This window comes from Hippoglossus stenolepis, chromosome 11 (assembly GCF_022539355.2).
Source record: "Hippoglossus stenolepis isolate QCI-W04-F060 chromosome 11, HSTE1.2, whole genome shotgun sequence".
Lineage (NCBI taxonomy): Eukaryota > Metazoa > Chordata > Actinopteri > Pleuronectiformes > Pleuronectidae > Hippoglossus > Hippoglossus stenolepis.
The window spans coordinates 9299847-9320855 of record NC_061493.1 but is presented as its reverse complement, the minus strand read 5'-3'; the positions used below and the strand labels follow the sequence as shown (position 1 = coordinate 9320855).

General features: G+C 40.9%; 2 protein-coding genes and 1 non-coding gene across 4 annotated transcripts; 1 reads left to right on the top strand and 2 right to left on the bottom strand.

The window, feature by feature from the left end:
- Positions 1 to 823: 823 nt before the first annotated feature.
- On the bottom strand, positions 824 to 2156 carry LOC118118003 (transcription factor Sox-14). Its single transcript, XM_035170758.2, has one exon. The coding sequence runs from the start codon at positions 1915 to 1917 to the stop codon at positions 1180 to 1182; it is 738 nt and encodes a 245-aa protein (XP_035026649.1). The 5' UTR covers positions 1918 to 2156; the 3' UTR covers positions 824 to 1179.
- Positions 2157 to 8850: 6694 nt separating this feature from the next.
- trnap-ugg lies at positions 8851 to 8922 on the bottom strand. The gene has a single exon. It is a non-coding gene; the product is annotated as a tRNA-Pro (tRNA).
- A 1782-nt stretch (positions 8923 to 10704) lies between these two features.
- On the top strand, positions 10705 to 20455 carry sept2 (septin 2). Of its 2 annotated transcripts, none has more exons than XM_035170155.2 (13): positions 10705 to 10878; positions 11833 to 11875; positions 12707 to 12821; positions 14957 to 15043; positions 15277 to 15400; positions 15584 to 15718; positions 15864 to 15981; positions 16397 to 16498; positions 16676 to 16821; positions 17372 to 17494; positions 18480 to 18540; positions 19010 to 19097; positions 19347 to 20455. In XM_035170155.2, exons 2-12 carry the CDS (start codon positions 11852 to 11854, stop codon positions 19085 to 19087), a joined length of 1113 nt encoding a protein of 370 aa, XP_035026046.1. In that variant the 5' UTR covers positions 10705 to 10878; positions 11833 to 11851; the 3' UTR covers positions 19088 to 19097; positions 19347 to 20455. The 2 variants fall into 2 exon arrangements, with proteins under 2 accessions (XP_035026046.1, XP_035026047.1); XM_035170156.2 differs by having other exon boundaries at positions 10710 to 10878; positions 17372 to 17455.
- Positions 20456 to 21009: the final 554 nt, after the last annotated feature.

Genomic DNA, 21009 nt, shown 5'->3' with positions numbered 1-21009 from the left:
CGAAACAAACAGTGCCTCATGATGTCCATGATTCAGTTTTTCACCTTATCACTTTGTCAACAACTGTGCTGGTTTCTATTCTTCCCTTATCATCAGCCTGACTCGCTCTCACTCACCAACACACAAGTGGACACACACTACTAACTCACGCAGTAGCCACCTCACACGATGATGGAAGTCAGTTTAGAACTGTTACGTTCATCCACTTTCTTTGGACTTGTGCTCTTTGCATCATATTAATGTGTTTATCTTTTCTTAAGTCGTATATGCATCTCATCAGGAGACTTTAAGGTGGTTGAATTAAGTTAGAGAGCTCAAGCAGTCAGAAACATGAAAACATATAAACCTCCTCAAGATTATCTTTATTGATTCCTGGTAACTTTTTATTACAGCTGATGTCTGATGACATCTCAGCGACAGTAGAAACATGTCCTGGTCCGGATCGTCCTTAAAACAAACTGTACTGTCAATTAAATGTCCAACTTCTCATCGATATTGTTCCTTGAATAGCAACTGACTCTTAAATGTAGATAGTTAAAAAATGTTTCTTTGTGAAATTCAATTGAAAAAAACATAAGACTGCAATTATAAGGCTTTATTTAAACCTGTATTTCAACAACAACAACAAAACAGGCTGCAGACTACAGTATATAGGCAGACCTACATACTGACATACATACAGGTGTTACTGTCCAAATATAAGAATGTATTCATTAAAAAATACAATATTAGACTTACTGTTGTTTTTGGGCCTGGATAAACAGATGAACCACAGTGGCTCTCATATATCCCTTATTTCCACAACAGCTGGATGTTCGTCTGACTCAGTTTGAACAGTTATACGTGGACCTAGTGCAGCACTTTTGAATTTATATTCTAGTCAAAAGAGTAACAAAACAGCATCTTCACACCATAATCTTTACCCTGTATTGACATGGAAACGTACAGGGTAAATAGCACAGCTCTGAGCTAATTAAACAGCAGGCCTTTAGAAATGTTTTTAATTGCTGTGGAAACACTCGAATATTCCAATGGCATGTCAAATAAATGTCAACAGTTTTTCTGTTATATTTATTAGATAGAAAACACGTGTTATTATAGCCCAGTTCTTTCTCGTCTGTTGCATTGCATGGGAAGGTCCTGTGCGTAAAACGTTCCCCGTTGTGTACGTGCGTCTTCCTACCCAGTCTGCACGCTGGATCCGGGGGAAGGATACGAGTCCATGCCGCTCTTGGTCATCCCTCCGGGGAAGAGAATATACGCCACCTGAGGGTGTAAACTGGCCGCAGACCAGGCACTACAGTTACACGGCAGCATGTATCCCGGGCTGGAGGGTGACGGGTGGGTGTGGGTGTGCTGTCCGGGACACGCCAGTCCCCCAATCCCGCCGGTCTGGTAGCCGAAGGTGTGCGCGCCGTAGGGCAGAGCGCCCGCGGCCAGTGAGTGCGGGATCTCCGCCACCCGCTGGACAGCTCCGGTGCTGAACTGCGCCACCGGCTCCAGCAGGGAGAAGGAGGAGGAGGAGGAGCAGGCGGGCGCGAAGAGAGCCCGGGCTTTGTCCCCGGGGACGAGGAAGGAGTCCATGGCAAATCCCTTCAGGTGCTCCGCTGCCTCCCCGAGTAAAGACGGCAGCGGGAACAGGAAGCGGTCCCTCTTCAGGAGGCTCTTGGATTTGCGCCGGGGTCTGTACTTGTAGTCCGGGTGCTCCTTCATGTGCTGAGCCCGCAGCCTCTTGGCCTCGTCGATGTACGGACGTTTCTCGGAGTCGGAGAGCAGCTTCCACTCCGCGCCGAGTCTCTTGCTGATCTCGGAGTTGTGCATCTTCGGGTTCTCCTGGGCCATCTTTCTCCTCTGGCCTCTGGACCACACCATGAAGGCGTTCATGGGTCTCTTGATGTGATCTAAAGGTTTTGCCATTTCAGGAGTTGACACATTAATTAATTAAAAAGTTCACTCAGATCCTACTGCTCTTAAATAAGTCACCTGTCCAAAAAGCGCATGCTCCTCCCGTGCGTAAAAAGGAAGAAGTATCAAAGATTATTTGACTGGAGAATTATTTTCTGTTTCTTTGTAAAGTTGAAACTATAATTCCAAACAGACCGACGCTTTTGCACCAGGTGGAACTGAAAACTGCACAAGGCGCAAAGCCTGGGCGCATGAATGGGAGTCACACGGGACCAAGTTGGAAGCTTGTTATGGATGATGCTGGGCATGTCAACCACTCATCACCACACCACTGTCACGGCGAGCCAAGCCAATGGGAATGAGAGGGAGCAGAGTAATCCCCTCACAAAAAAGTGACTGTACAACATTTCTGAGGGACTCCCTCCTCTCCAAACAGTTTAGTCCCTCCAAAGCTCCGCTGAGACAGGCAGCAAGGAAACCAGGGGAGAAAGCAATCTGCTGCATAACATAAGCAGAAAACTACAAATTAAAAGGTTTTGGGATAGGGCAGCATGGAGGGTATTTTTAACTGCAGCTGCTCAGAGACCTATAAAGTCCTACATGGCTCATTTGCTCAATAATGAAGTCTATTTCAGAAGAACTCAGACAAAGTTGCTGTTTAACACATTTAAAACCATCTAATTACAGCAGGGCTGCACAGAGTGTTATAGAAATACAGTGCTGATGTACATTCTTTACAGCCACCTAGTTATGTGCCTATACATTTTTGTTTTTATTTAGATTTTTCTCAGTTAGTAATAATTCTAAAAGTTTATTAAAATAAAATAATTCTTTCAAGGAAAATACTCTGAAACCCAACCACGCTGGGGTAAAATAACTGTCTCAGATTGGGTTTTCGATATAGTACAGTCCTGGAATCTTTATTTGGAATTACAGATCGGCAAAATAAAGTGTTATTCCCCAATGTTTACACCCAAATGTTGTTTTCAAAGCTTTCTCCAGGCCACAAGAATTTAAACTCCTGGTGGAAAAATGGACGCAAAAGCATCATGGACTCAGGCTAAAAAAATCATCTCACGCTTTTGGCTGCAGAATGTAACTCACACACAGTTGCTAAAACTCCCAAATTCCCAGAAGACACCATGTCTCTACATTAAAACAAAGTTAAATGAAAACGTTCACGGGTCAGTGGGTGTGTGTGTAAGCTCGGCTTCCTCAGTTTTCACTCTTGCTATCTAAAAACTTGCCTTCAAAATTGCCTAATTTAAATTCTTTCCCATGATGCCATGCAGGTGTCTTATATATTAATATGTGCACAAGTGTCTCACCTCGCCCTCCTCCATAGTCGACAAAATCAATATTAATCACAGCCATAATTCACTGGCCCGGCTGACTGCATTGATTGTTACAGTTTTCATAATTACTAAACCTTATCTGATCAAACATATGCTTTAGCCATCTCATCTGTTATTGAAATGACATTGATGGAGAAATGCCGGAGCAATAACTTAAGTACGAACTATATACAGTATACTATGTGTGAGTGTGTGTGTGTGTGTGTGTGTGTGTGTGTGTGTGTGTGTGTGTGTGTGTGTGTGTGTGTGTGTGTGTGTGTGTGTACTCAGTGGAAAATGTAGGCGCTTATAGGTAATAAGAGGGGATTACTCTATGGAGTATATACACAGGAAGCTCATTTTACAAGGAGGAATTCAATACCGACTCTCTGGGTGTCTAAGTGGGAGCTTCCAGGCTGCCTCAAAGGCACCCAAAATGGCTTCTGCAAAAAGGATTATTACCATGACAGAAGCATGATGTGTTTCTCCGCAGACAAGACCTGTGGCGGTTGGTTGAAGCCCCGGGTTTATAGGTTTTTATGTTTTGGTAGCGGTGATAAACTCAGATATCAGCCAAGGAGGAGGCCTTTATTTCATTTGCCCCCCACAATCAAAGGCACAGTGGGCCTCTTCAAAGGCAAAATAAATGGACACTGAAGATCCAGTGGCGCGCGCCGCGTCATTGATGGCGCTGATAAGACGTTTTCAGAGAATGTTTTTTTCTGCAGGTTTCCTAAGAGCAGACGGGCTGGAGGGATAAAGTGAGTGGCAGCAGGGGTCAGACAGTTGATCTGTCTCCTCGTGGCTGTGCTGTTATCTCCTGTGCTGTAGGTTCAGGCCTGGCACACAGGAGGCCCCCACCACCACACAGAGACAATGATTACTTCCACAGAGGGACCATGTTCTAGAGAGTTTTCAACAGTGAGGAGAAAAACTGTCTGAGAACAACAACACAAGAGGTGGAGGACATGAAGGTCAATTTGGAGAAATGATCTGTTTCCTTGTTGCCTTTGTCAAGATTTATTGTTTCATATTGCACAAAAACTTTAGCTGTTTCCATTTAGCTGAGGAGAAAGCACAGAGGGTATGTGTGCTTTTTGTGTACTAGTCAGTGTTTGGTTTGACTTCTAAGAAAGGGCAGCATTTCAACTCTGGAGAGATGAGGGAGGGGAGAAACGGGTAATAAGAAAAACTGCCAGCAGCACAAAATGGCTGTCGTAATCCGGTTATCCCCCGGGCTCTAAAGATACTGGTCCTCTCCTTAGGAGACTATCTTTTCTTCTTATGTCAAAACTGTCCTCCATGCACTCAGGTGGATTAAGGAGTCACACTGTAGAAAGAAATTGACAGGTACAGAAAGACCTGGGGGTGAAAAGGAAATGAAAGATGACACAGAGAGGCAGACCGGTCGCTCAGGCCAGGGGAGTGTGCCAGCGTTTGACAAGAAAAGAATCTACTACATGCTGGAGACAAAAAAAAATGCTGATGGTTCCTACTCATTTACTGCATTGATTAACCGAATAATTATTGATAAATATAATTACTGATTACATCTCTTAATCTTTAGAATTGGCTTTTCTTTCTATAAATGGCTGAAGTGTACTGCTGTATATGGGACTCAGGTTATATTAGATTTGATGTCAGCTCTGCAGCAGTGTCCATTATTAAAACTCACTTAGAGCAGATCACAGATAGATAATATATGCATATCATCTTACATCGATGCAAAAGACCTCAACAAAAGACTCCACGTTACACTGGCTGTTTTAGGTGTATAGCAGAGGAGGCTGCAGAACAGGCCCAGTCGGCCTCCAACTGAAATGATTAGTCCTTCAGGAGAAATTGGTTTATATTCTTTTTAATCATAATATTCCAGAAGACAAACATAAGTTTCAGCTCCTCATTTGACAATTCATAGACCAAACAATAAATAGTAAAAAAACAAACAGTATTTAGCATTTTAATATGCATAGAAAAGAATTACTAGAGAATTTTTCATGGATTCTTGCCTAATTATGTCGCCACTATGTGCATTCAGCTGGTCTACATGTGAAGCAATCTACATCCTCTCAGATGGACATGAGTGGATCATTTTAACATAAATAAATAATCCAGGAATCCAGGAATCTCTGGAAAGTGATATTGACCCTAAGTAGATTGTCATGGTGAAATAAAATACATTTATATTCAAATTGTCTTGCTTTTAAAATGTTAAAAATTAAATCAAATTGTTGTCCTATATTCATTAGATGTCCCACATTTACAACAAAGCAAAGCCACATATTGGTTTACTATATTCATTCAAGTCTAGGAGTGAGAAAAAAAATGCATCAACTATATCAACACATAAATTTAAACTTGTCACAGTCTCATAACTGTCACAAAGGTTCACGGTACCAGTCTGAGGCCCAGGTCCTCATGGTGGCCCCTGGCTCAGGTTGGCATGTTGGGCTTTTCTGCACATCATGGTAAATCCCAGCGTGAATTCAGAATGTATTATACCTTTTTAAATTACTCATGAACTTTGATTTGAGCGACCTAACTTCTCCCACCCCCAAGTCTACACTGGAGTTGTGCTATTGTATAATAAACTGGTGAATGGCTTTCTATCTGATTATGTGGAAAGTTCAGATGCACTCACACTTCAAATTTTGTCATTTCAGCTCCAAATAAATTCACTGAAATCCAAAACCCGCATTGAAGTCTGACAAGAGTCTCTGACACTCCATTAGGAGACATTTCAGGGGGAAAATCCCCGAGATTTTCATTGCTCCGGGGGGATTTCACTAAATCTTGTGCTTATTCTCGTGATACTTAGGAAAAGTTAAGCAGTTTTAATAGCTTTCCTCTTGACACATTGATGGTGGAATATGCTGCGGCTCTGTGGCAGATAGCTTCAATCCTGAGAAGCTGAGCAAGAGAGGGAGGGAGGGAGGGAGAGAGAGAGAGAGAGAGAGAGAGAGAGAGAGAGAGAGAGAGAGAGAGAGAGAGGGGGGGATCTGCTAGTCTCTGCCTGCCTCTACACTTTCATAAGGCCCCATCTAGGCTAAATTAATACACTTCCTCCAACATCTGAGGATAAAACCTGAGGAGCACATTATCAGCCAGCTTGTGATACAACCGAGTCAGCAGTCAATGAGATACATTTGCAACCAGGCATTTGTCAGCGACTCAGTGCGACAGAGGCAGGAGATTTAAAATGTCCTGCAGTAAATTAAGTGCTGCTGGAGAAGTGAAAGGTGCCGGCTAAGCAGGCGGCCGCTTACTTTAAATGACAGACGGGGTGATGATGGCGTGGTGATGGAGGCAGCGGGGAACTGAACCCGGGTAAGAAGTGGTAGGGTTTCTGAGTGTGGCTGTGCTCGAGTAGATTTAAAAGGGTTTAATGTTAAAGTTCGTTGACAGAAATGGTTCTGAGTCACAGGTTGTGGCAGTGAAGAGGTTTCAAACAGAACAACACCATAAAGGCAGGTAGGTGTTTCAATATGAAAGTGTGGCAGTAGAGGATGGCTGAGTGATGCAGGTGAAAGACAACAGAGGTCAGTTGCAGGCGGACAGGAAGTCAACTCTTCTGCCCCAAAAATAAAAGGCAGAGAGGTCAGCTCAAGGTTTTCTACCTCAAAGAGGAACATTAATCTGAGTCCTGGTGATTGAACAGACCTTTATATACTTCAGAGTCTTCAAGGTCTTGATAAATAGTTGTCAGCCTCGTTGTGTGGGAGAATTGGCCAGAGATGATTGAACTGGAAGCCATGGCACAGTCAAAAAAACACAGTGAAGAAACCAGGAAAGAAAAACAAACAGCAAGAAAAAAACAAGGTTTTGACATAATAATGATAATAATAACCACAACAACATAATTGTAACTGAAACACAAAATTTCTGGGAATTTACTGTACGTGTGTTCTCATAAGCTGGGAGCTCAGTGTGTGTTTTTATCTATGAAAAAGCTAATTACTGATCTTCAAAATAAACAAGTATTTAGCTTTACTTGAGTAATCAGTGACAGCTCAAACCTTTATCATCTTTTATTCCTTCGTTCCTTTCTTCATTCCCTCATCTCTCTCTTGTCAAGCTCCACGTTTAATAGAATTGTCTTTGCACATATTCAATCTACCTTTTTTCAAAGCCAGCTGTAGTATTTACGTCATTTTCTTGAGTTTCTTACTTTGCAGAGACATGACATTTGATTGGAATCTTCTTTGACCAAGCTGTTATTAAAAAAAAAGAAAGAAATAAAGGATTCTACAGGGCCTTATATAAGAGCTCTTGAAGCACTTTAACAAGAGACCACTGAGTTCTCCGTGAAGTACAAGGTGAGCACTTACAATTTAAACCATTAGCAACAAGCCTTTAAAAAACCCTCTACACATATGCACCATCTGTGTGTGGTTTAACTGTTTATATATATCGTAAATGCATTGACCCATAAAAAATAAGAGAATAATAAAATAAAGGCAGAGTATGGTCTTGATTCACATGCATGTTTCCAATTTCCGCCAGCAATTTCTTCCGGTTGACGCTTATAATGTAGCGTGTGAAATGAAAAGAAATGTGGTTTCACAGAAAGTGGAAATAACATGAAAAGACATTAAAAAAAAAACACTAGTATGGTCCTGGAGTGTTATCACTCTCCCTTGCTTCTTCTCTCTGACAAACAGGATTACAGCATCCATTTAATAAACTGGGAATGATCAAAAACCACTATTCTCATTCATAGCAGAACAGGAGCCCCTTTTGCCATATTAAGAGCGTGGGTACAGGAAAGAAGCCCTTTAACATATATAGAAACTTGCACACTTCATAGTATGAAGCCTCTACAAATGACAGAGCGTGGTGCCACTAAGAGGCTTATGGAAATAATGGGAGTAGTGTAGCTCCTGGGGCGATGATATGCTTGCGGCAACAGAAAGGGAAAGAGACTGGTATTTACGGAGATATCTGCCGGTCCCGTGTTAAGCAGAGCAGTGGCCGTCCTGAGCCAAACTGGAGGGAGGGAGGCAGAGATGCTGTCACAACAGCAAGCTCAGATAAGCCCCAACTGGGTGAAGACAGAAAGGCATTAAGTGAGCATATTTTTTAAGTCGTCTGATGTTCCCCCGCCACCGCTGGAGAGTGAGCCTGTGTACTGAATAATAAGGATAGGCAGATGCTTAAGAGCCACAACATATGACTGAATACATGTGTAAGCATGTTTCTTCAGCTCTTGGATTTCGGATAAGTTGCCCTTCAGCGCAGGTGATGCTGCGGAACTATTTTTCAATTTTTTATCAAAACTGGTAACGTGTACTCAGGCAAACTGCACCTCACTGACACTATATTTGAAGAATACTTTAAGAAGTGGGACACCGTACTCAAGCTCACTTTTGAATTTAAGAGACTACCTAATCTGTGCAGTGTACATGAAAATGTCCCTTGTGCAAAAAAAATAGCATGTATAGCTAGAAATATTTAAAAAATAAACAGTATCTTCTAATTGTAGTGCTGCCGCAAGTCCAGAGGAGATTGCTCGGTCAATCATTTCTGATTGTTATTAAAGCAAAATTGCAACTACCTCCCAGGAGAGCTCCAGAGAAAAGATATACACATGGTGAAGAAGTGGAAAAGTACTGGGCTCGTCCGGGATTTGAACCCGGGACCTCTCGCACCCAAAGCGAGAATCATACCCCTAGACCAACGAGCCACATGCATGTAGTTCAAAATGTAGTCGATATAACGCTGGCCAGCAATATTTGTAGTGACTGCTGGGATTTCTAAACAGAAAGACAGAGTCGAGAGCATTATCCCTCACTAGCAGTTATAGCTAGCTAGTCTAGTCAGAGCTAGCATTAGCTTAATCTGCACGGGGAAGTTCCTGTCAGCTTTCAATTAGCTTAAAATAGCAAAGGGCCCAGCTGTAGTAAACATACCTGCCTTCATCTCGTTGCTATCCCAGAACAGCAGCTGTCCCACTGGTGGTTTATTTGTTTTAACATTGTTCAAAGGAATCGTCCTGAATCTTTCACAAGGAGCCTTAGCACCCTCTTCTGGTCGTCTATCATCAATGCAGGTTAAAATGAACCAACATTTATATATTTAAATTATACTCTGGTCTTTACTATTACTTTATATAGGATATGGTCTGTTTTATTTTAAGACTGCAGTGTTAAATAACTGTCATTATTAACATTTAATCACATCTATTGTAATCGTGTTGCTGTATGAGTATTACATTTTTTATGTATTCATGGTAAATAAATACTAAGAGGACACTTTAGGCCAGCGTATTATGGCAGGTAATTGAAGTTAATTGGGTGTTTTAATAGCCATGAGAGCACATGTGTCCATGTTAGTGAGACATAAGAAATATAATGATATAATGCTTATGCATTGTGGAAGCACAGTGAGGCGTTACAACACATAATTGATTGACCACAGATTTGTAAAGTGTTTGTTAGAAGAAATAAGAGTGAGACATTTATCCTTATATTCATCAATACAGCATGATATGAAAATGTTTTATCTTAATACCATTTTTGGCCACATCACAAGCCCTACTACAAACTATTCTAACACTGAAGTCATCAAAAAATGTAAATGATAAATGAAGATAAAGTTTGAGTTGCAGGCTTTTTGAGAACTTCCACTATTCCCCTCAAACACCACTGTTGTTAATATGACCCAGATTTTGATAATAAGGTTTATTATTGTTATTTTAAGGTTTATATCATAGTTTGGACTGGCTGTGTATCCCATTTTCTTTTTACCTTTTTTGTCTACTTTAGTTTAGTAAAGATTGTTAATTTCAGTGTAATCAAAAACAATCAATACACACAGGAAAAAAAATTATTATATTATATTGTGTTATAAGAATATAATATAAGACAACACTTTTTTTGATCCACACACCAGGACAATTCAGTTGTTTCAGCAGCAAGCAGGTCAGAATGAGGTAGACAAGAGAATAAACATATAAAAAGACAAAAGAATAAAATTAAAAAAAATCAGAGTATGTAGATAATATACACCTTCCACTGTAGTGGTTTGTATATAGAAATGTTATAAAGAAAAGTGCAGTGGCACAGGATGATTGCACGAGCATGTAGGGGAAAAAAAAGACATATTGTGATGTGTGGATGATTATATTATATCATATTATGTACAACTAATTTATTTACTGTTCCAAACTGGTCCCTGCCCCTTTCACATAAACACACCTGGTCATCTAGTTTTCTCTCACTAGCCTTCATTATACTTTTTCCTTATTTTTCTTTATAAATTTGTTTTAATTGAATGTTGTTTGAGCAACATTATAAAGCATTGTCAGGATAATTCCACAGTTTCACCTCACAAACAGAAACGTGTGATTTAACGTAGATATCAGTGTGTTTCAGTGAAGTTTTAGTTGCAGTTATAATAATATCAGTGTGTTTCAGTGAAGTTTTAGTTGCAGATATAGTGATATCAGTGAGAGATCGGTGTCAGTGCTGAACTGCTGCTGGTGCTGCTGCTCCTCTTCTCGCCCAGTGCATTGTGGTCTGTGAGCTAAAGGAAGCTGCAGCAGCGGAATCTGAAGAATTCGAGGTGTCCGCCAAGTCTCTGCTGCTCACCGACAACTTCCAGACTGTCTGTAGCTCTGTGCACCGTCGGGACTGAAAAGGTAACGCCGCCGACTCCTCTGGCTCATCTCTTATTCATCACCGAGTTGCGTGTGGCTCGCTAACGTTAGCTCCGTTGAAGTGAACATCCTGCAGGAAGAGAAGCTACTCGGCTAGTTAGTGGTTAACGCTAAGCTAATACCAAGTTTCTGAGCAGCTAGCTGAGGCTGTTAGCTGCTGTGGTAGCTTAGATTTCAGCTAGTTCTGTTAGCTTTTCCACAACTAAATCACAACTGAAGTGTCTTTTTTTCCCCCTGACTACTGTAGCATCAGCCAATTTTACGCCCTCGGGCTTGTTACCGTTATGAAAATAGCCGATGCTAAATAACCGGTTGGTCTACATTTCAATACCAGTGAACGGAAGGACATTAGCAGCGTCAGTTTTAGTTAGCATTTACATTTTTCTGGATGATCTGGGTTAGCAGTACGTCTCGAATTACCTCAAACTGGCTTCTAAAGTAACTGGGACACATCCTGTGTAAGAACAGTTTATATTGTCTCTTTCATTGTAACACCCGTGAGTTGCTGTGGGTGTGTTTCTGCTAGTTTCAGTGAATCAGGGTGTTTGAATCGAAGACACTTAAATCGCACACACACAACACACCAACTAGTAACAAAGCAGCAAACATATGACACCAGTGTGTAGACGCTGGGATTAATGGCATAGACATCTTTTAATCTCTAATCCTCACATCATAGTGTTGTACAGCTGTGATGCAGCAAGCAGGAAAAGCAAGGCAGTTTTTTTTTTTTTTTGTTCAGTGGTGAGATCGAATGTGTGACACAAAACCAGACTTCCTGTCTCCCACAGTCAGGCCTGCGAGTGTGTGGCTGCATGAACTACCGGCTTTAAACAAAAGGTTCACACAGGAGAGGATTGTAGTAAAATGAAGATGATTGTTGCTCTGCTGTTGTGTGTTTTTCTCCGTTTCTGATGTCGTCTGTTTTCTTTTAAGGTTGAACAAGGAGAACAAAATGTCTCAGGCCGACAAAATGAAGGTGAGTGCTGGGAAACAGACAAAACAGATGCTTCATCTGAACTTCCTGTGTCTGATTCAGTGACTGTGTTTCCAGTTTAACAGCTCAGCGTTGATAATGACGAGAAAGTAAGGTGGTGTGTTACTGTTTTGCCACTTTTCTCAGGATTAAAACTTCATTTGAGGTGTAAAGATTTTGCTCTGAATGTCTCGTTTTGATTCAGTCCAGGATTTCTTCTCTAAACTCAACGCTGCCGCTCGGTTCACTGGGACATTCCGTGCCTCGCTGCTTCTCTCTGCTTTGCTCCAACCACAAATATTAGTTACTTGGTGGAGCTGCTCTTCCTCCACATGACTTACTGATGTGGCGTCATGCGAGTCGAAATGGCTAAAAGTGAAACAGGAACACAGTGCTTATCTGTCTTATTAGTCATGACCTTTGCTGAAAGGAAGGTTTATAAATAATACAAAACGGTATGGTTTAAAACGAGCAAGCTTAACCATGGAGCAGGTACGTCTGTGATTGAATTTCACATTGTGTAGCAGAGTCACAGGGTCTGTTGAGTCGCTGTCTGTAGTAAATAGCCATAAACACTGGAGTGATTGGTGGAAGGTCTTTGGCAAACAGACGGCAGAGAGGTCACTGTTTCCCTCCCTAAATACCCCGGTTGTTCGTGAACAGATGTCTCCTCAGTGATCTCTACTCCAGCACCTATAATTAGTTATATTATCAGAACAATGTTCGGCTGAAGTAATAATTATGTGCAGTATTTTATCTGAACTTTTAATGTCACCAAACATTATGACTATATTTTTACTCGTATGTCTTTGTGCTCGACGTGTCCTTCTACAGCAGGGCCAGTTCACCAACCCTGAGACCCCAGGGTACGTTGGATTCGCCAACCTGCCTAACCAGGTTCATCGCAAGTCAGTAAAAAAAGGATTCGAGTTTACGTTGATGGTTGTAGGTGAGTGGGTGATTGCTGTTTTTATTACCATTACTAATTTTGTCCTAATCTTCTTGGTACTATGTGACACTCTGTGGTACTATGAATATTTGGATAATATAAAGATAGTGTTGCTCTGTGATAACACGTTTCAAGCTCGATATCTGCAGTAAACGTTGACATCTGAGAAACGCTTTCTTTGGCTCGTTTGAATCTGTATTTGGGAAGAATTTAAGGTGGAACATACAGTATGCAGTTGTTCTTTACGCAGTGGCCTCTACATTAGTTTAAATTAAAAATCGTTCACCTCTGTAACTGCTTTTATTTGTATATTGAGAGTGCATTGGTGGTACTGTCTTTAAAGCTGTGTTCAGTAATACTCAGCTGTATCTTGTGCACAGAGGCATTGTGGGCAGTGTAAAATGGCAGATGTCACATCAGTGTAGTTGCTCAGCTGCTGTCAGCACAGCAGCAGTGTAAACTGCTGGATGGGAGTGCTGCGACTGTGTGAACCTCTGTGCTTGTTGATAGGGGGGAGGGTAGGAGCGCCCCCTGAATGCTGCTCATCCTTTTGCTTTAAAATAAACCAGAGTGGAATGTGGCCTGTGGGCCTCGAGGGACTGATTCATACAGTGTGGACTAGGCCTGCTCGTCCAGCTGCTGCAAGAACACTCATTGAGTGCTTCTAAACCTTCTGTCTGTCCCTGTTGTTACTATGTTCTTAAATAAATAAGTGTTTTCTTGCATACTCAGATAGTTGCAGTCCCCCCCCCACACACACAAATGATGTACAAATGAAGATTTCTTCCTGTAGGGTGATAAATATATGTCAACATTGATTTTCCATCATCTTAGGCAAATTGCCAGTTTTTAAGATGTAGCAAAAACTTCTGTAAATCTTTTGCCACGGCTCTGGTGGGAATCACAGTAGCAGCATTCCTGGGTAGAGCACACAAGCTTTAGGCAGATTATTTAGCATCTGTAACATGAGCATGAGAATTGAGGAACATATTTCCTTAAATGTTTTGCATTTTAGTTTCCTGTTTGCTGTTGCTTGGGCTACATCGCTGCTGTAGTCCGAGTTAATTAGAAAAGTAGAACAGAAAGGGGATATTCTCCATCTTGTCCTATGTTTTCAAATGGGACAGCTTTTGACTCTGCTGACTGTGCCAGTAGGTGTTCAGTTTAAAAAGGCATAGAGGTAATGATGTTTTATCTACTGAGCGGTTCACATGGCTTTGATAGTACTGCCAGCCAGTAGCCAGTCAGATTTACCTTTAGCCTCAGCCTACCCTCAGGTTCGGCTTGTTACGCTGCTGCGTTTAAAAGCCCGGAACACCTGATGACTCTAAGGTACCCAACTGAAGATATGAACATCTGCTGCTGGCCGCTGACACCTGCTAACATCTCTGGTAGTTGGTAACTTAATTTGTGTGGAAGACCTTCAAATTTACAAGGGATATGTCCTATGTTCTAAAATAGGACTTCTCTATGCAGAAAGTATTTGTACTGTAAGACTAAAACTAATTTTAAGGTATCTGCAGTATCATGACTTTAAAGACACTTTTGACTGTGGGACAATTATCCTTTTGTGTTCATGAGCATCAACTCACAAACTCTGGAGATTTTTATATTCCTTTTATTTTTATTGTCATATCCAAAAGTTTTCAAGATTTTTGTGTGCAGCCAGTCACGATTTGTTTCGCACAATCAGAAAATATCAGCAGAGACATTCAAATATAATCAATCTCAAAGCACTCACTGTTCATTTTAACATGAGTGAAACTAAGCAGTCGTCTTCCTCTCTTCTCTGCTACTGGCTGATTATCAACGTCCACCTGACATTATTCTGTAAAGAATAATGGTGAAGTCAGATTTAGTTGTCTATTGTTCAACTAGGTCCCAACAGTTCTATGTTGATACAAATGTTCTGTGCAGTGAGAGGCCGAGTGTGCGTGTCAAGCAGACGTCTCGTTTCCTGCAGCGAACTGATGTTTTTGTTCTTTTTTGGGGTTGAAACTGAAATCTGTATTTTGAAGAAGTTATCTCAAAATAGATTTTTTTTTTTTAACGTTTCTCTGATTTTAATCCTGATTTCTCAGACTGATGTTTATTGTGTGATGGTTCTTTAACATTTTTTCCACTGTTGTCAAAAGGTGAGTCTGGACTTGGAAAATCCACCCTGATCAACAGCCTCTTTCTTACTGACCTTTACCCCGAGAGGGTCATACCTGGAGCTGCAGGTAAAACACACCCTCACACATTTGATTTATGCACAAACCCATGCTAGGCTTTGTTTCTTGCAGTGTATGGATGATTTAATGACTATTTTATCCAAATGCTCCTTATTTGCAGCCTTATTTGAGTTTTCTGTAAACAACTTGTATTAAAAATACAAAATGAACAAGGTCAAACAATTTAGTAAGAAATCCTGTACCGTGTTCTCATATTTTGTTAACTATTTTCCTTCTAACAGAAAAGATAGAAAGGACGGTTCAGATCGAGGCGTCGACTGTAGAAATTGAGGAGCGAGGAGTGAAGCTCCGTCTCACGGTGGTAGACACACCAGGATACGGAGATGCTATCAACAGCCAGGACTGGTATGAAATCTCTTTTGACCGTAGGCTGATGAAGAGATGAAGTTCTCAAAGTAATAAAAGTTTAATGTTGTAAATTATAGCAGGAGGAGAATGTTTTCTCCCATCTGGGCTTTTGAGATATTATTGGTAGAGTTCATTGTGATATACTGTGTATTTAATGTGATCTATATTTTTTTCGTCCAGTTTCAGCACTATTATCAGCTACATCGATGACCAGTTTGAACGCTACCTCCATGACGAGAGCGGTCTGAATCGTAGACACATTGTTGACAATAGAGTTCACTGCTGCTTCTATTTCATCTCCCCGCTCGGCCACGGGTGAGTCCTACCCCACAACTCGCACATAAACTGAATACAGTTCAGTTCATACACTGAAGTTCCACTCTCTGCTTTTCATTAAATCCTTACTTAAATTCCATTGTCTCTCTTTGACCCTCCATCTGTCTGTTTCCTGTCTGAGCAGCCTGAAGCCCCTGGACGTCCAGTTTATGAAGGCCATTCACAACAAGGTTAATGTGGTTCCTGTCATCGCCAAGGCCGACACTCTGACCCTCAGAGAGAGGGAGAGGCTCAAGCGCAGGGTGAGAACATGAGCTGTCCATTGTTGAGGGGGGTTTCCATTTTGAGATGAACAGTAGCTCACTGTATACTGTATTGTAGGTACAACTCCAGTGATAACATTAAAGCCATTTTCAGACATGAACTCTCCAGAAAATTGGGCTGGACATTTTCCAGACTTTACCTTTTTAATATATGAAGAACGCAGCAGGAAATTGTGGTAAAATGTGCGGAACTGTCAGACGAGGGGAGGCATATAGGTAGAGCGTGCAGGGGGCAAGACATGACTTGACCTCTGGAAAAAGACTGGAGTTTAGTACATGTCTGAAAGCAGCTTAACTATGTTGTCTTTAGTAATATCTCTGATGTCTTCACTAAAAAGAGAAGAATAGGTTATTTGTCCTGATAATCTGTGTTTTTCACTGTTTTCTTTGCAAGATTCTGGATGAGATCGATGAACATGGTATTAAGATTTACCACCTTCCTGATGCTGAGTCGGATGAGGATGAAGACTTCAAAGAGCAAACTAGGATCCTGAAGGTAAACTCTCTAAAGATAAGTTGATGTTTTTGTTGCCACAGAAATATAAGCAGTTCTGTATCCTCCCATAGAGTTCCATTCAATTAGGGCCATTACTCTTGTGATTTGATTATGATAAATATTTATGTGGGCGGTTCATCCGTGGGAAAAGACGCATGAGATTCTCCTCTTCTCCAGGCCAGCATCCCGTTCGCAGTTGTAGGATCCAACCAGCAGATTGAGGCCAAAGGGAAGAAGGTGAGGGGCCGCCTGTACCCCTGGGGAGTGGTGGAGGTGGAGAACCCAGAACACAATGACTTCCTCAAGCTGCGGACCATGCTGATGTGAGTGGTCCAGGAGCGAGAGGAGGCTCAAGTTTTTCCTTACTCTGTGAAATTGAAGTGTTTTCTGTTTTCCTAAACATTCTGTGTGAAGAAGAAAGAGCTAGTTAGGTGAAATTATGAATACGCTTTGCCAGAATGTATTTATCCACAATAAGAAAAATTCTACCTCTGCCACTAGCTTTTATGTTACTTAACTTATTTGTTGATATTGTTATATTATTCTTTGTACTTTTAACTTTGGAGCAAGATCTGGCACAAGAATTTCCTTGGGGATTAGTAAAGTTCTATCTTAGCTTTTAAGTTGCGCTGCAGTTAAGGCAAGAAAGGATAAAACATTATGTAATATCCGAAGTGATGCAACACACATGTCCAAATGTCTACCAACATTAGCATTATTATGTGGTTCAGAAAATCTTGGGTAATATAAATACTATCCTGAAAATTCACGTGAACTCCATAACCAGACCGCCTCTATTCCCCACGTCTGCAGTTTTCGAAAACGTCTGTGCACAAGTATGTAATAGTTGTTGAATTTTCCACATCCCAACAGAACCCACATGCAGGACCTACAGGAAGTGACCCAGGACCTGCACTATGAGAACTTCCGCTCAGACCGCCTCAAGCGGGGTGGCAGGTTGTCCTCCCATGGTTATATTCTGCCTCTGTCTCCTGCGTACGTACTTGTCTGTCAGCTTGCTTCTCTGCACCTCCCCCCTCCAGCTCAAACAGCAAACCTCAGATAAGAAATGATAATATTTCCAATACAGTTAGTTAGAGACGCATTGAAAAAGCCTAGTCTCTCACACACACACACACACACACACACACACACACCACAGAAACATTTACATTAAACATTTAGTGATGAATAATGATTGGATCTCCGGTCATTCATTTCCTTATTTGATTCATATAATATTGACCTCGTGTCGGTTCTGTAGTGCAGTAGCTCTAACTCATCAGTTTGCATGTTAACCACACCAGTTAGGTTGTGGTATTTGGGTAGTGGTGGGTTGTGGTTTTACCTGGTTAGTCGGTAGCACGTGTAGTTTGAGATACGTAGATATTGTAAACAGGATTTCTATATGTTTCATTTAACATAGTGTGGATACATCATCACTTAACCCCCCCAAGTAGACCAAAAAGGTTCTTTTAGACTTTTCCTCCAAAGCCAACCCAGGATAAGGGAGTGGTTTTACTGTCTTCACATTGCCTCGCCATCTGTCCAACGATGGCTGGTCTTGATTTGTCCAATCCCATGAGTGGACTGTTGGAGGTACTGTTTGTTTTCATTCTGGGGGAGGTAACACTGTTCCTCTGACTCTTGCACTTGCTGTTTCTCTCTTGAATCTTCCGCATTCATCTCTCTGTAGTTACTCGTTGTAGATGCCCACTTTCTTACTTCTTACTTCTTCCTGCAAAGAAAAACTCCACTAACCCACTGACCCTTTTCTTCCACTTTCTCCATGTGGCTTTTGTCAAGTTTGCCTAATGATTAGATTAATAAGGCTTTAACGCCTACACACACAGATACACAGCTATAACCTCTCTCGTTGTGCATTTAACCGACTTGTAATGATTCATTAATTGGCAGTTATTCTATAGAAATATTACAACAAACGGTAACATGAAAGTAATTACTTGTTCCATCGATACAGAAACGGACCGGAGCCGGAGGAAATGGACAAGGATATGATCCTGCAGGAGAAGGAGGCTGAGGTGAGACATTTCAGACACTACGCTAGTATTGAGAAATGCATTTCTCCTCATCTTCCTCAGTTGTCCAGGTTTCCTGAAGGGAATAGTTTGACATCTATAATAAATATAAAGTAGATTAGTATGAAGACTTTTTGAACATCTGTTTCTCCCTGTTTATGCTAAGCCAAGCTAACTGGCTGCTGGCTGTTGTCAAACAAGTACAAGATTTCTGTTTTATTTTTGTAACTCACAATACTGTGAAGCTGCTAAATAATTCATGTACACAGTTGGTTTCTGTCCAAGCAGTCAATGAGGAGCAGTTGTTTCTAATCAATAATTTACAACTGGCAGACAGATATTAGTGATGGTACATTCAGCCAGACTGACAGATCAAATTAATTAAAGAAACTATTAGCTGTCTAAGTGAATGGGTCTTGTTTTAAGTGCAGTCGTTTTTCCCTCTGTGATAAACGGTGATGTTCTCCCACAGTTGAGACGGATGCAGGAGATGATCGCCAAGATGCAGGCCCAGATGCAGAAGCAGGGAGACGGCGAGGGGGACGTGTGAACAGTCCATGGTAGGAACCTAATCCATGTGTACGCTCAGCATTGAGATTAAAGCTGTGGTTATGTTTGGATTGGTGCTCAAGGGCAGGAACAACAAGCATGAACTAGGCCTAATGCAGACATTGCAAATTACACTGTGTTCCCTGAACAATTGGACGCCTCATTTCTTACGTTTTTGACTTAAATATCTAAACGAAAGTGTTAAAATATATTCACAAATTTGAAAGATAATTTGTAGTTCTTTCTTTTTTCCACTGTAGGTGTTTGAGCCACTGCTCATGTCTGACCAGAGAGGATTGACTCGTACTGATTGCCACTATCTTCATTCAGTCCCACATGGGATCTGGAGTTTTTAAAAAAAATATACATACAGTAAAATATATTCAAACAGTGTTATGGTTATATATTTACACACGGTTCTATTTCTTTTTTTTTTTATGTTTTGTTGTTTGTTTTTTTAAAACTTATGCCAGTTACTCAAATGAAGTCATGTGACCCATCTTAAAAAAATTGTGAAGTATATTTTTTAATACAAATCCATTGAGATCTTCTGTTACTTCTCCAGTTTGTCCTTACCTATTTTTTGCTATTGAGAAAAACCAAAGTATTGGTGCTTGGATTCAGTGCGTTTAGTCCAAAATCATCTCATGCTAAGTAGCATTAGCTGTGAGAGCGCTTCATCGGGAGACTCAACTATGGTGAAAACTCATAGCAGAAGCAGCTTTTCATTTCATTGTTTCAACATTCATTTTGTCAAACATGATTTTAAGATAACCACACAAGCTTCCCATCATATAGGGTTCACTCTGCTCAGCGTTATGTTATCTCACTCGTATGCATGCAACTCTCTCGGCTCCTCCCTTATTTTACCCTCGAGTGCAGTTCTCAGATCAGTGTCATGAAGTACAACTGCCCTGAAGTGTTGTTAAGCTCTGGTTGAGTTTGATCTGAAAGAACCTGTAACCCTTGACCTCTTAGTCTTCCTGTAGAACTGACCAATGAAGGACAGACAAATGAGGTGTTTTTTTTTTTACTGTGACACACCTCTGTTTGGTGCATCTTTGAATCGGATGTATTTACTTAATATCTCCTCTCTATTGTAAAGTGAAGTCCTGTGCCAGGGAGCATTTTGTTTCATTGAGATTTACGAAGTATCAACTTTCATGTGTCCCGACTGCTGATTACTTTGTGGTTTCCATGGCCACAGAGGTTAATGGTGACCCGACGAGGTCAATGTAGCCAATGGTTTCCCCCTCACCAGCCAAGATATGTTCTTGACATTCCTCTTTGTGCTGTTTTTATCCAATATTAAAGTACCAAATATTGTTCTTGATACATATATTGTAATAAAGGTTTTATTAAACTTGAACAGTCTTTCCAGAAAATGTTAATTTTATGATTTCTCAGTAAATAAAATTTTAATAACCATTAATCTACCTTCTTATACACATTCTGAGACAGTGTGTTAATTCAAGCTCCATCGTAATCCTGTAATAAATTGTCTTGTTACATGCTGTTCTTGATGGAGTGGTAATGTTATTAGTGCCTGAAGCTGCTCAACACATGGGAGTGTCACAGATCAGCTGATTACTGCTCTATTTGTGTGTGTGTGTGTGTATTTGGTTTCCATGAGTAATTTCCTCAGACAGACAAAAACCACACATTATTTTTAGAAATGTATATAATACATGATAGTTTCACAATCTCCAAAAAAAAGGAACAATTAGACAGATTTAACTTCTATAATTGTTGGCTACATGAATATCAAAATTGCCTCCAGCAAGGAGGTTAGGATTTCTCCTCTGTCCGTTTGTTGGTCGGTTTGTGAGCAAGATTACATAAAAAAATTAAAAAAACATGTAGGGAACTGATATAAATTTGGTGCAGCTTGATTGAATGTAATGACTGTTGGGACTTGGAGGA

What these genes read in the sequence shown, in the direction of transcription:
- sept2 (XM_035170155.2), top strand. Translation starts at nt 11,852, where the DNA reads ATGTCTCAGGCCGACAAAATGAAG. An exon ending in CTCAGGCCGACAAAATGAAG is followed by an intron (nt 11,876 to 12,706) that starts GTGAGTGCTGGG and finishes GTCCTTCTACAG; the next exon opens with CAGGGCCAGTTCACCAACCC. An exon ending in GTTTACGTTGATGGTTGTAG is followed by an intron (nt 12,822 to 14,956) that starts GTGAGTGGGTGA and finishes TGTTGTCAAAAG; the next exon opens with GTGAGTCTGGACTTGGAAAA.
- LOC118118003 (XM_035170758.2), bottom strand. Translation starts at nt 1,917, where the DNA reads ATGGCAAAACCTTTAGATCACATCAAGAGACCCATGAACGCCTTCATG.